At 38.9% G+C, this 15427-nt stretch overlaps 1 protein-coding gene across 1 annotated transcript in view; it reads left to right on the forward strand.

Moving 5' to 3' along the window:
• Positions 1 to 15427, forward strand: part of LOC136863589 (cytosolic carboxypeptidase 6) — a 1034988-nt gene that overhangs the window by 199317 nt on the left and 820244 nt on the right. Inside the window, exon 5 of the mRNA XM_068226007.1 lies at positions 6474 to 6690. Within this exon, the coding sequence (XP_068082108.1) occupies positions 6474 to 6690 (217 nt within the window). The remainder of the gene's footprint in view (positions 1 to 6473; positions 6691 to 15427) is intronic.

The raw sequence follows: 15427 nt of genomic DNA on the forward strand, positions 1-15427 counted from the left end.
ACGACCAGTTACTACTTCCGCACATAACTTGAGAATGGTTGGACATAGTGGCACCGGATTTACGGCATTGTTATTACATTCCCATAATACATATTTAGCAATGAATAACGACATACGTGTTTTTGTGTTGTGTTCTCCTTTAAATTTACTCAAATTGAAGAACAACAATCAATAGTTAGGTCACGCCATAAACAACAATTCTCCATAAATGATTAACTAATCTGAAACTTATTTCCGACACCACAGGCGTGGAATATAGATTAAATGGCGACGTAGCATTAGTTATCTTTCATATAAAATGTCAAATACAGTAATTGTTACAGAAGGTAAATATGAACAGTGTTTAAGTTATCTTTAGTTAATTGACAGTCGCCAAAATAAAAATAAAAATGCATTGAATTATACGAATTCCCACTACTAGAATAAATGCCAGGAGTTTCCTGAGAACACACATCAGTTAGGGCCTTATGGCCTTAACTGGCCTTTCATGAGCTAGTATCGGTTGGATACTCAAAAAATTGCATTTACGAGCTTTTCATAATCACGGTGTTTTCAACATTGATTCTCTGAGTAAAAAAAATGAATAAATCAGCTGAAGAGACCTGTATAACATTTACATATTAGCATTTTACACATTCAAATGCTTAACCCGATCGGGTCTGCATGATTCACGTATATTTTATCCAGTTATTAAAGAAGTGTCTTAAAGTCAACAGCTTTACACTTACAGTCCTATTTACATTTTTATAAAGGCCTGTTTATTTAACCTGCGTAGTACAGTGTTACCGTGTCAGGTATTTATCATTTGATTATTATTATTATTATTATTATTATTATTATTATTATTATTATTATTATTCACAGGTGTAGTTTTAAAGTATAAAATAATTGGGTATCAATTTACCTCTGCTTCACATCAGAGGACACCATCTGGAATCAACTCAATATCAACTAAAGATTCCCAGTGCGTCTGGATGTAATTATGGTGGTCTTTATATCCTGTGTTCGAACATTTATAAGCAGACACCTGCGTCTCCCTATTACGAAACGGCTAATCAATTTTTATTTCATTTCTTCTTTTCAACGTAGATTCTTACTTTTGTTTCTATATTATTATTTCCTCGGAGCTTTACTTACATATTTTTCGTCCTTACTCGTGGACATTGGCTCTCATACCGGCGCGTAGCTCGTCATTCGTTAATCCAGGAATATTTTCACTGATACCTTAACGTAACAATTTCCTCCTCTTGCAAGGATTTCTTTCTTTCTCGTTTTGCTTGTTGCTCGTTAATTTCATTTCTGTCAAACCTCAACTCACTTCTACACATCCGGTCAGCACTGTATCAATTAACTCACTGTTACGTAAACAACACAAAACATTTACCATTTATTTCTTAGAGGTTCCCAATTATTTTATTACTGCATGACTATCAATGACAGATCCTTCAATAGACAACAATATTCACCTATTCTAACGTTATGTTGAACACTTAGTAAAATCCATAGCATAGAGAAAGTAACTCATATAAATGGTAACAGTATTATTATCATGATTATTATTATTATTATTATTATTATTATTATTATTATTATTATTATTATTATTATTATTATTATTATTATTATTATTATTATCCAATGTCACCTAAATTTCATAAATAGTTTTTGCTGATTACGTCGTCAAAAATATCATCACAATAAATTGTTATTATTATCGTTGCGACCCATCACTACGAAATTTTCTTTCGCAACAAAACATATTATTATATTATTATTTTACTTATTAATCTCATATGACTCAGAAATTAGAGACAGGGCAGATATAATTTAGATTATTGAGCGACACGGTAGATATCCCAAAATATTGAACATAATGAAAGCAGATAATGACTTAAGGCAGGCCCTCAGCATTAATTCACGACATGTCCATAATTTATGACACGTGACATAACTTTTACATTTAAGGCGATTTTAGCTGTCCTTCCAAAAATATAATACTACGAAAAGTTTGCATAATTATACATATCGGATGACAGCATTATCACGGATATAGTTAATTATTTACGTACTAATTAAAACAACAATTCAATGATCTGGTACTCTCATCATCCAAGCTGCGTCGTCGGGCTGCTTCATGCCGCTCTTCGAAACCTTCCTTGGGATTTTAGGCCATGTTAATTATTAGCCTTGTCATGGTGAAAATTGGTGTGTGTCCAAATTAGCACATTATTAATACACTGATAGCACACGACTTATTTTATGAACACACATTACACTCTTCTTCAAATCAATTCTATGCTCTAATACTAAATGTTATCCGAATGCACTCCCAGTTATAATCTCACTCGATCATGGAGGTTTGACGCTGTCCTACAGTTACCGTACATAATTTTGTAGCAGCTGGTTTGGTCTTCGGAAAGAAAGTGGCCCTCTTAAAGTTTCGGTCAACGGGGTACCTGTTCTAGACAGCAGGCTAGCAATTGTTTACAATCTTCCCCTTCTCGTTCATTGCTCTCTGCCTGTCCGGTTGACAGAATGTTCTTAATGCGCTCAAGGACAGGCTAGCGAACTTGGGGACTGCTGAAAACACAAGAGAAGTTGATATTTACCAAAATGTCCCCTCTATCACCTGCTAACCCTCTCCACTCATCTGTTTTAAAATAATCTGACTACTTTTGTATCGGCTATGTATTTACACATTGTCTTACGAGATCGTAAATTGACCTAGGCAATGGCGCGCATTACAAAGCTAAGAATGTCACCTACTTGGAGCCTATTTCTCTCCACTGAAGCTGAATCAATATGGTTTATGAATACCCACTTACATTTCCGAATTATGTTGATGTAATCCCTGAATAGTCGGTTACCTGGCGTTCACTCGAAGTGTGGACACGTACACGGTTGATCGAACTGATACTGGAGCAGACTGACTGTCTGACTGACTGCTAACTCTCCGACTTGGTACTGTACACTGACTCCCTGATGGCTCGGTTCGTGTCTCTGTTATAAACCATCGGTCCGACTACGTGATTCTAACTCAATTTCCGGTGGTATCACGGTGCATCACAAATAAATCCAGTGGCGTCAACAAGTCATTAACCGGTGTCCGTTTTTCCTTATTTTTCTGGTATCACGGTACGGAGCTGAAAGTAGTTGTACGATCGTACCGTTTTGTATAATTCAATTTTCGTGGGTTCGATTAAACTAACGTCGGCCATTTGTTTGATGGCGCCACTTTGTTCTCATCCGTTTGCATCCACACCCTCAGATCGTGATCAGTCGCACACGATAACTGTGTTCCATTTAGGTTGTAATTAATTTAACTGAGTCCACCAAATATTATATTCATTACGATGCAGTCATTAGAAGCCCAGTTGATGTGCAATCTCACACACTCTTCGTAGATAGACCAAAATATTCCTTGCGTGAAATTTTGTCGTCTTTAAATGGGGCAATTTCAATGCCTGAATCATTTTTCCTACGGGGTCTACTCGTCTAATTCAAAGATTTTCAGCTATCCTTTCTGATTTTCTCGTATCTCAGGTTCTTCTGTCTTACAGAGATGCGTGGAGAATTTAGAAACTTCCGGTTCCCAGGGTGGCGAGTGAATGTTCACCGGCTTTAGCTTCCGGCTAAGTGCATTTATGATATAATTGCTTAACAACCCCCAAAATAACGTGCCCTGCCTCTGCTAAGGTGGCTTAAATCTTCTCCGTCCGTGTGCTGTGACAATTCGGCAGCCCTTGCTAGAAATATCGAATGCTACTTCGTTTCTACTCAGAAATGAATGAATTAAATGTTCCACCTTATCGCCTAAGGCAATTAGGGTGCAATATATTGTTTTTAAATGGTGGACCCTCTTTTCAATTTATTTCTTATAATTGAATTTCAATACGGAACAAAAATGAAATTTATAGCTTATAAACTTGGCAGGTGTGAGTTGTACGTGGAAGTTGTTGAATGATTCGGTCGTAGCAATTCCATGTGCCATGTGTAATCATTGGTGTTGTTCGCCTCCTATCTTTTCATTTCTTCACAGATTTTTACAAATTTCTTCTCTTCATATCTTGAATACTTGAGGGACATGTTCCATCAGAATAAACGCCAATGCAATTATTAAGGGAAACTATGTGCGAATGACATCGTTTTCATTGGCCATGAACTGTTCTGCCAAACTTTTACCTTGCAATTTACGCCACGTACTCTGTGCGAAGTGAAAGGGACAACCGGTAATTTGTAAGTTGAGGAGAGCATTATTCACTGCTGAATTGGCAGAAATTTTGTAGTCGGTTGATAAGTAAACAAGTTGGAAATTTGTCCCTAGCTTGTCTAAAACATTCTGTTTAAGAGCGTGATATTTCAGCTTATGTTTCTTTATTCTTTGTCATTACAAAAAGGAACGGGGAAAACAATCCTCGTACTGCACAATATATGCTACATAATTGCGTTACTACTTTTAGGAGCAATTTCGAATTTCCCAATACAGATCCAATAGTTTGACCATTCTAATATGTGTAGGTTTTAGTCTGAGCAGAAGACACCTGTCCGTGCTCTTAAATGAAGCAGCCACTGTTCGTCATCCACAGTCCGTTCATACTTTTGAGGGTGATCTTTAATTGCTTCTACACAAGTTTATTCAGGGGGTAAGAGATGTCTTCTGACACGTTGTATGGTTCCCTTTAGTGTTTCTTCCTTCTTTAGGGAGTTTTACATTTGTTTCGCTGGATGTGCCAGCAATTGCATTTGTAAGATGGTCGATGTAGATTCAATAGAGCTGGAAGCTGTCCGCTTAATTTCTTGTTTCAATTCTTTAGCTTTGCAGCGGACCCCATAAGAAACCCGAATATGTTCCCTTTCTGTCAGAACAGGTGATCTATATTCAGAAGTAGTAAGCATATCATTACACCGGATTCTACCATCACATCTACATTAGTACCTGTGTTTGAGGTATATGTAGCCTCTGCAGATAAGTTGTCTATTACTTCTTGAGGTTGTTATAAACTTAGGAATTACATCCCTTCTGAAATTTTGCGAAAGTGCGATCTTTTGTATCTTAATTTTGGCAAGCACTACTTAATTGTTTCCATAGAAGTAATTCACGTAATAAAACCATGAATTTTTAACCACAACGAAATTTGATGTTTAATTAGGTAATTTCTTAAAGTGTGATGAAACGTCCTGTGACGTATTGGTGAAGTGTTATGAAACGTCCATGTTACGTTTCGGCTGTAGCATTAAGTCCGGATAAGGTACACAAACGTATGAGATAATCAGTGTCTAATGCCGATAGCTCCATCCACTTGGCTATCAGTACTTTTGGTTATTGTAGTTTCCGGGGTCGTCGAGATGCTGAAATTTAGTCTCGCAAGATTTCTTTTACGTGCCGTAAAATCTATCGATATGATGCTGAAATATTTGAGTCAGATATCACCGAACCTGGCCGGGATTGAACCCATAAACTTGGGATGAGAATGTCAACGCTTCTACATCCTGTGCCTCTCTGCCCAGCAATTGGTAAATGCCATTATTTTGTTGTTTGTAAACGTAATCTATCTCGAAATAATACACAATTACATCACTGTCGGGATGTTATTACATTTGTATTTCATGCACAATGCATGTGGGAACGTTTAAATTAAAAATTAACATTCCAGAGGTTTGGATTACACGTAAAACTGGCAGTCTTGCTCCTGGGTTCACAGTATCAAAATTCATGTAAAACTACACGCTTGTTCTTTATTTTACTTTGAAAGATAATAAGGACATTCTTTCTCACTTGAACATTAAAGAAATCCTCAGTACTCACATACCATTACGATTTTTGGCTTGCAGAATATGATTGATGCCTTGTCAGATGACTTCCTCATACGGCGAACAACGTGATCAGCGTGATTATGTCCTCAACCATATTGCCAGATTTTCGTGGCTGGACAGCAGAACACTACGTGTCGTGTAGAGAGAGTAGTTCGTTCCATTACCACTGGACGTGTCGGTCAAAGAGGTCAGTGTCTATCACATCTCTTGAACATTTGCGCACTGGTCTCTTAAGCTGAATTAGGGCGAACACTGCGTTAAAGAGATATAGCTTTCGCTATTGTATGGATGAGATGCGCTTCCTGAACAGGGGTTCCTATTCACAATCTGACCTACACTACGTCTATAACACTTCATTAAAGCACTATAAAACAAATTAAGTAAATATGCTACTTTTAATAAATTTCACCTCAATTGACAACATATTAATTACTATATTCTTCGTTGGGGGGTACGATATAAAACATCGCACATACAAAATCATGGCAATTATATCTCAGAGAAACCTTGAATTCACGGTCCAAGTTCTTGCATTAACATGCACTCTACTTCTTGATAAGCCTCTACAACACGTGTAGTTATATACTTATGTAATGATGTCTTCATTTCAATGAGAGCTGTGTAGAGTGTTGTATTGATCATGGTGTTGGTTGTTGCAGGCAGCGCATGCCCAACAAGCATGTTTTCTACTACCGATCCCCGGAGCACCGGAACCACTACGTGCTCTCCTTCGCTTTTGGTTTTGACCGTGAGGACGATGTGTACCAGTTCGCCTTCAGTTACCCTTACTCGTACTCCCGCTGTCAGGCACACCTCGATTTGCTACAGAAAAAAGCTCATGCCCATATCCGGCGTGATCAACTCGCAACCAGCGTGGTAAGTATGACATACCAGAACATTCCTCTTGATCATCTCGTCACCAGGAAGCTACGTATAACATAGCAGAACATAGCTCTTGATCAACTCGTCACGAGGGTGGTACGTATAACATAGCAGAACATACTCCTTGATCAACTCGCCGCCAGGGTGGCACGTATAACATACCAGAACATACTCCTTGATCAAATCGCCACTAGTGTGGTACGTACAGCAGAGCAGAACATATCCCTTGATTAACACGTCACCAGGATGGTATGTATAACATAGCAGAACATATTCCATGATCAACTCGCCACCAGGGTGGTACGTATAACATACTAGAACATTGTCTTCGATCAACTCGCCACCAGGGTGGTACGTATAACATTGCAGAACATATATCTTGATCAACACTTCACCAGCGTGGTACGTATAACATAGCAGAACATATATCTTGATCAACACTTCACCAGTGTGGTACGTATAACATAGCAGAACATATACCTTGATCGACACTTCACCAGTGTGGTACGTATAGTATACCTGCACACACCTCTTAACTCAACACCAGTGCGTTATGTATAACATAGCAGAATGGTCCACTTGATCATTGATCAACTCACCACCAATGAGGTACGTATAACATACCAGAACATACCTCTTGATCAACTCGCCACAAGTGTGGTACGTATAACATAGTAGAACATATTCCATGATCAACTCGTCACCGGGCGTCTCCGAAGACCTTAAAAAGTAGTTAGTGGGACGTAAAACAAATAACATTATTATTATTATTACAACTCGTCACCCGTGTGGCACGTATAACATAGTAGAACATATTCCATGATCAACTCGTCACCGTGTGGTACGTATAACATAGTAGAACATATTCCATGATCAACTCGTCACCCGTGTGGTACATATAACATGCCAGAACATACCTCTTGACCAACTCGTCACCCGTGTGGTACGTATAACATGCCAGAACATACCTCTTGATCAACTCGCCACAAGTGCGGTACGTATAACATACTAGAACATACCTCTTGATCAACTCGCCACAAGTGCGGTACGTATAACATACTAGAACATACCTCTTGATCAACTCGCCACAAGTGTGGCACGTATAACATACCAGAACATACCTCTTGATCAACTCGCCACAAGTGTGGTACGTATAACATACCAGAACATACCTCTTGATCAACTCGCCACAAGTGTGGTACGTATAACATACCAGAACATACCTCTTGATCAACTCGCCACAAGTGTGGTACGTGTAACATACCAGAACATACCTTTTGATGAACTCATCAACAGTGTGGTACGTATAACATACCAGAACATACCTCTTGATCAACGCGCCACAAGTGTGGTACGTGTAACATACCAGAACATACCTCTTGATCAACGCGCCGCAAGTGTGGTACGTGTAACATACCAGAACATACCTCTTGATGAACTCGTCAACAGTGTGGTACGTGTAACATACCAGAACATACCTCTTGATCAACGCGCCACAAGTGTGGTACGTGTAACATACCAGTACATACCTCTTGATGAACTCGTTAACAGTGTGGCACGTTACTCTGAAATAAATTAACTCATTAACTTTTAGGTAACATTTGACTTACTTCATATGAAAATGTTTTCTGAGCCCACAATTTAATATAATTTTGCACAGCGAACATTAAATGCTCGTGATATCTGTTGTTAACTTAGATACAATTGTTAAATATCCGGTCTGAAAGAAATTTGCATTTTAATTTATCTTGTCGTTTTAACGTACCACCAAACAGAAGATTATACAACTTGAAATAAATCGTCACACGTGGACACGTACTGAGATAATCATCTTCACTGCTGATCAGTCTAGCCGTACTCAAATACCACACAATACGCGAAACAAACAAAGGTTCATAATACTAATTAACAATGAACATTAAACACAAAAGTGGTCAAGATGAAGGTCATGCAAGTACACAGCAAATTAAATACGACAATTCTTGAAGACCCCTTAAACTAGTCTTAAAATTTATTCACTGACAGCTGTGTGGTTCAAGTGGAGTAAATACCTACTTCTCGCATGAATACGCAGCACTAAACCGCCATGAGTATCGTAGCTGAATCAGTTAATCACACCTACCATGACCTATCGTTGACATCACTAACGTCCTTCCTTCCCATTACCCAAACCGCTAACAACGTAAGACACCTTTATTACACAACAATCCCATTCATACGTTAATCTAAAATACCAAATTACTATGTTTACGAAGCAGAAAAAAATCTTTCTACGCATCCCATCATATATATGTCCAAGTAGTGTAAATGAAGTTTGAACACGAATGGTTACACCACTGGCATTACAACACAATAACAAGCCAGATGCAATCACCGTGCATTACGAGTAATCCCTTGTGAAGTTCCAGCTGACCTACGCCACTGACGGTCACCAGCGAGGATGCAATCAGTCAGCAGAACTAGTTGATTACTTAGTGAAGATCCAATCTATGAAACGAAACTCTTCTGGATACAGTAACAAATGTATCTCATTCTTCCATGAAGATATGCCTATTCATCTCATATAGACTCTCAGACTAATCAATGATGTTCTTATACCAAGCAATGAAATCAAGGTGGTAATTAAGATGAAACAAGTCTTGACATAACAACTGAAACAAACCTTCCCTTCTAATCTTGAAATATTCAAACCTTTGAGGTCTAATAATTATCTCCAATTAATAAACTTCACGTAGAGTCGTGGGACGAATCTACAACTTAGCCACTTGGACATACGACCATAAAGCCAAAAATTCGCTCATGCCCATAAGTTAAGGGATCTTCGATTTCCACGAGAAATCATTGTGTCATGGCGATGATGCGCGGAATAAACTGTGGATGGACAACACGAAAACAGGCAAGAAAAAGAAACCTGCCAGCTCAGTAAGAGACCGATTACTGTGCCTGAAACAATCCGTGTGGGTAGAGTCGGTATAGTGGCTCTGACTGCTTGTTGTGTGCGTTTGGCACACAGTATTAGAGTATCAGGGAAGCTGGACAGCGCAGATAACACATTTGGATGACATTACGCGCGTGGTCGGGTCATCGGCAGATTTGTAGGTGGTCGAAGTCAGCGGGAGAAGAATGTCGCCCGTAGCGTCATTTCACGTCTGTGGATGAGATTCCAAGAGGGAATAAACAATGAACGGCAGTACGGGAAAGGTCGACCATGTGCTACAACCCAGCGTCAGGATCATTATCTTGCCTCAAGTGTCCTCAAACGTCCGATCAAAACAGCACCTGCACTGACTAGAGACCTCGCAGCAGCCTCTACGTCACATAACTCCCCTAACACTGTGCATCGTCGTCTTTGAGAGTTTGCATTATCATCGTGCCCCATGCTTTTATGTGGATCCCGAAGAACGGTTAACTCATGGAAATGAGTGGAAATTGCAAACTAGTAAGACCAACTCTCTTTTCACAAATTTATATTCAGCTACCCTGACTTAAATCCAATTGAACATTCATGGGACACTCAGGACCGAAGTATTGCAGCCGTAACACCACCACCATCACGGACCATTGTTGACCTCCAAAGGGCGCTTGTCCAACAATGGGATGCGTTAATGCAAGCCGTGATGGACGGCCTGATCCAGGTTATGGGAAGCCGTTGTGCATCCTGTATTGCCGAGCGAGCTCATCACACCCCTTGTTGACGTTCTGGATGCCACCGGTGGAGGGACATCACGCACGGTAAGTGCCACAAACTGCCCATGTCTGGTTTCCCGTATACCTGGTAAGTAACACTGTGTCCCGAGTCAAATTATTACCAGGGCACATTTTAGTGCACACATTATCACCGTGCTCCATGTTTTTCCATGGATTTCGAAGATCATTTACTTAAAAAAAACATGAATATAAATTCCAAACTAATGAGACCAAATCACTTTTCACGAATAGCATTTCAGGATCTACCAAAACCACAGGGATATTTCATGGCCTTTCTGGATAAGATTCTCAACTGCAGAACACATAAAACACAGGGGCTGAATTTGGTTACACCCTACACCTTAAACTCGTGCACAACATCGCAATATCTCAAGCTTAAGATCCACAGGGACACTTCTCCCGATAGCACACTTGTAAGTAAAGCGACGCAGGAACACACTGTCGCGATACGCAAATACTGATGTGGCTTCATCTCGCCTCCACTCTTTTAGAGAAATTCTGGTTGCTGTCGAAGTTGTTCATAATCGCTTGATCTCACAACTAAAATGTATGTTCATAATGTTTCTACAGATTCCATGACCACATAATTTTCACTTAACTATGAAGGGTCGTTATGATCAAAGCGTCACTTGCACTTACACTTCTGCACAGTTTCACGAAGAGAACTAAGGTCGACAACCTAGATAGTTATACGCATCCATACCATGTACTATTGGCAACCTGCCTTACTCATTAGAGCCTTAAACATGCCCAAAATTATTTCATGTTCCTTAAAAAGTTCCCGAATCACCCCGATCCACGAAATATACCGAACCCTCATTGATCACTTCTTAGACTTGGAGAATGGCGTTCAATAGTAACTCTTCTTTCCAAGGAGATTTTCTCTGCGCAGAGCAACAAACAAAAGACGATCAAAAAAGTATTGATCGCTTGCTGTTCTGGTGAGAACTGAGCGTTCAGAAAGTTGTGACGTCCACTTATAATATAATTGTAGTGCACTGCTTGCAGCGATTAAAGACAATGGGTTAAATAGATCTTAATCCGAGAGTCAAGCTGTGTCTTATAATACAGTAATAATAATAATAATAATAATCATAATAATAATAATAATAATAATAAAAATAATAATTGTACCGGGAGACACACCTCAACGCCTCGCATTCAAAATTAGCGCCTCAATGAAATCCTCTATCAATCAAAAGTGAAACTAATATCACAACAAGTTGGAACTTTAATCAGAAGATGTCACCACCGAAATATATTATGTAATTTTGTTATTGTGCAGTTTTCTAAACTGACTGAATTTCTCCTAGTTTTGTTTGCTATACATCAATAAGTTTGGACATTTCTCCACAGATGACACTACCGGAAAACTATGATCATATACCCTGGTGCAAAGTGAAAGAACTTATAATTTAAAGAAGTTTTGTATTTCTAGGTTGTTGCTGCTGATTGATGTTCATTTATTTTTGGGTTGGCAATATTGCCTTTTTCTTTCCGCCAGTTTTGAATCGGGCCAAGTAAAAATTTCTGTAATTAATTTTCAACCTATCACAGGCTTCTTGTTCGATTTTGAGTGTTACTTATGAACTTAACCAATAAAATTGAGAGGGTGTGGCTAGTTTAGTCTTGAATGACATTATACATGGACCCATTCACCCCGGCACCTTCTTTAACCTCTTTCTGCTCCACGGGTATCCCCGCAATAATAATAATAATAATAATAATATATGATCTCGAAAGAGGTCTGGTGCAGGTCTTTGGGACTGACGCCTATAGGCAACATGCCCGTCTTTGAGAATGAGGCCCTAGGTGCCGTATGGTGATTTCTAGGCTTGAAGACGACACACACATCCAGACCCCGTGCTAGAGTAATTAGCCATTGATGGTTAAATTACACGGCCCGGCCTAGAATCGAATCCGGGACCCCTTGGACCAAAGCCCAGAACTCTAATCATTTAGCCAAAGAGCCGGACAGGCTATATTCTGATCACAGTGTACTGCAGTGAAGGTAATAAATTCTAGCACTGATTCCCCTTTGTCTTAGGAAAATGGAATCTGGCCTCCACTTCGACGCCGATAATAACACCTCTACTATACGCTTACGGTTCCTTGTGAACTTCATGTTCGATCTTTTGAAATAATTTCGAAGATTCTTAAGTGTGAATTTCGACTGAAATTACTCAGTAAATAGCAGCAAAGGTGGTTTTAATTGGTCTTACGAGACATCGGATTTTTGGAATTTCTCCCCGAACAGGTGTTTATTAGCGTATCTGTAAAACTACTGCCAATGGTCTCTCTCTCAATGTTAAGACACTTAAATGATAACCAAATCTGCCGAGATTCGATCTTGCAACTTTTAGTAAAGAAGGGATACGTTTAATCAAGTACTCTGGGCAACCGTTTATTAATGAGTGTTAACGATTGTCATTCCAGAGCAGCTCTGGCTTCCTACGAAGTTTGTTTGAAATTGAATCCGCAGATCAAAAATTGAAATATTGTTTTCATGAAAAACCATTCCTATTTTCTTCCAACTAGTGAAACTATTAAAGATAACATTTACATTTATTATGGGAAGATTATATCTTTTCATATTATTTCTACGCACTCCAACAATGAAGGAGAGTTTCTTAATGTGACACCATTTTTGTGTGATCGTCCACGTTCCAGCATTCAAGGTATCCATTTACAGCACAGCCTAAGAAAGAGCATTTTGAAGTATCTGCTGTCCAGAGCCTGAATGTTCACTTACGGTAAGTGAAGATGTCCCTTGAGTTATTCGCAGCTCAGAGGGTACTGTCTGTTTATCCCACGCGAAAGAAGATACCGGGAATAACTGCAGTCCAAGATCTGGATGACCCGTATGTCTCAGTTTGTCCTCTTGAATTCCAACTTCACCTTAAGATTATGATCTTTCCTAGTTTGAAAAGTTCCGCTCAAGCTTATTCGTCTCCTAATATTATTTCTAAGACATCTCTCCAATGGCAGCTCGGAACATACCACATAGTCGAGCATCTTATCCCTTCATTCTCAAGTCTTCCCAGCTCAAAGTCTGCAACATTTTCGTAACTCTACTCCTTTTTCGGAAATAACCCAAAGCAAATTGTGCTGCTTTCCTTGCGATTATTTCCAGTTCTCGTATCAAGTAGTCCTGGTTTGTGTCCCATACGCTCGAACAATACCGTAACTGGGTTCTTAACAGGACAAATTGGGGCCAATATTCATTCATAGGAAGCAGAGTTAGGGACTGGAAGAACTTACTAAGGGAGATGTTCAATAATTTTCCAATTTCTTTGGGATCATTTAAGAAAAGGCTAGGAAAACAACAGATAGGGAATCTGCCACCTGGGCGACTACCCTAATTGCAAATCAGTAGTGAATGACTGATTGTGACTGAGAGACCTACACGCCCCTTCTTTAAATCGTTACAATACATAATTACCCTCATAACTACGTGAAGAGGTCAGTACCTATGAAGATCATTCCTTAAATTAACACCTAGTTAGTTACAATGTTCCCCATAAGTGAGTTGCTATCACCATATCGACGCAGTGATTATAAATGAGAGGAATTTTCCTTCTGGTGAAACTTACAACTTGACATTTCATCCCCTTTACCATCATACCAATGTCTGCTGTCCATCGCACAACATTGTCAGGTCCCCCTGATGTCGCTCACTATTCTGCAACTCATTTACTACTCTATACTGTATATCATCATCCACAAAACGCCCTGTGGGATCCTATCTTAATCATTAAAGGATCAGACAACAATTTACCTAGTCTACAGTAATTGCCTGAGTTTTATTCTCTATACGTTTAGCTACCCATTCAACCAATCTTTTGTCTAGTCCACTAGCCCTCATTTCCGTCAGTAATCTCTCATAGATAACCTTGGATATGTCAATAACGATACAGTCCGTTTGACCTCGTGAATCTAAAATATCTGCTAAATCTTGTTGCAATCCCACAAGCTGAGCCTCACTGGAAAACATACCTTAAACACGAATTTCCTTCTGTTAAACCAGTTAGTAATTTTGCAAACGTGTTTAATATAATCGGAAAGAATGATTTTCCATAACTTGCAAAAAAATACATGTCAAGCTGACTGGACTGTTATTATCCGCTTTATGTTTATCACACTTTGCCTTGTACGCTTGGGCTACTATTGCAACTCTCCATTCATTTGGTATAGTTCCTTCATGTAAGCACTAATGAAATAAGCATTTCACATATAGTACTATATCCCAACCCCTTAGCCTTCAATATTTCCCCAGAAATCTTATCAATTCCAGCTGCTTTTCTAGCATTCAATTTTTGTAAATATCTGTATTATCATAAGTAATTTTCAGTAATTCTCCAGTATTAAGCCACCTTGTCTACCTGGACAGTATCCTTACATTCAAGTATCTTTACATACTGCTGACTGAATACTTTTGCCATCTGTAAGTACTCACATAACATAATATAATCGGAAAGAATGATTTTCCAGAACTTGCAAAAAGCACATATCAGGCTGACTGGACTGTTATTATCCGCTTTATGTTTATCACTCTTTCCCTTGATCCCTGGAATGTCCTTCCTGGAACCTGTTTCTCCCTTAAAGATTCTAAACATATCCTAGCATTGCTCCATAAAATTCATATACGCACGATGTTTGCCATCGTATTATTCCTAGCTGAATTTTTCGCTAAATTCAATATCCTAGAAAGCTCCTTCAGTCTTTTCATACTCCCGCAACCATTCCTAACTCTATTCCTTTCTAATCTGCACCTCCTTCTTAATCTTTTTATTCCCCTTTGTTTAATTCCTTACCACTCAAATGTGCTTCCCTCTTTTCATACTCCTAAACATTTGCTTTAAACCTATAACTTAACACGTTTACATTTTTTATTTACCATTTTCCATTGATTATATATTTTTTAATTTCCTCATGCCTCTGTTATCAGCCATATGATTTTGACTAATAGTCCTACTTTTAAGATATTCCTTTCTATCACATTGCTTTTTAACTAGAACAAAGA

This window comes from Anabrus simplex, chromosome 2 (assembly GCF_040414725.1).
Source record: "Anabrus simplex isolate iqAnaSimp1 chromosome 2, ASM4041472v1, whole genome shotgun sequence".
NCBI classification, from domain to species: domain Eukaryota; kingdom Metazoa; phylum Arthropoda; class Insecta; order Orthoptera; family Tettigoniidae; genus Anabrus; species Anabrus simplex.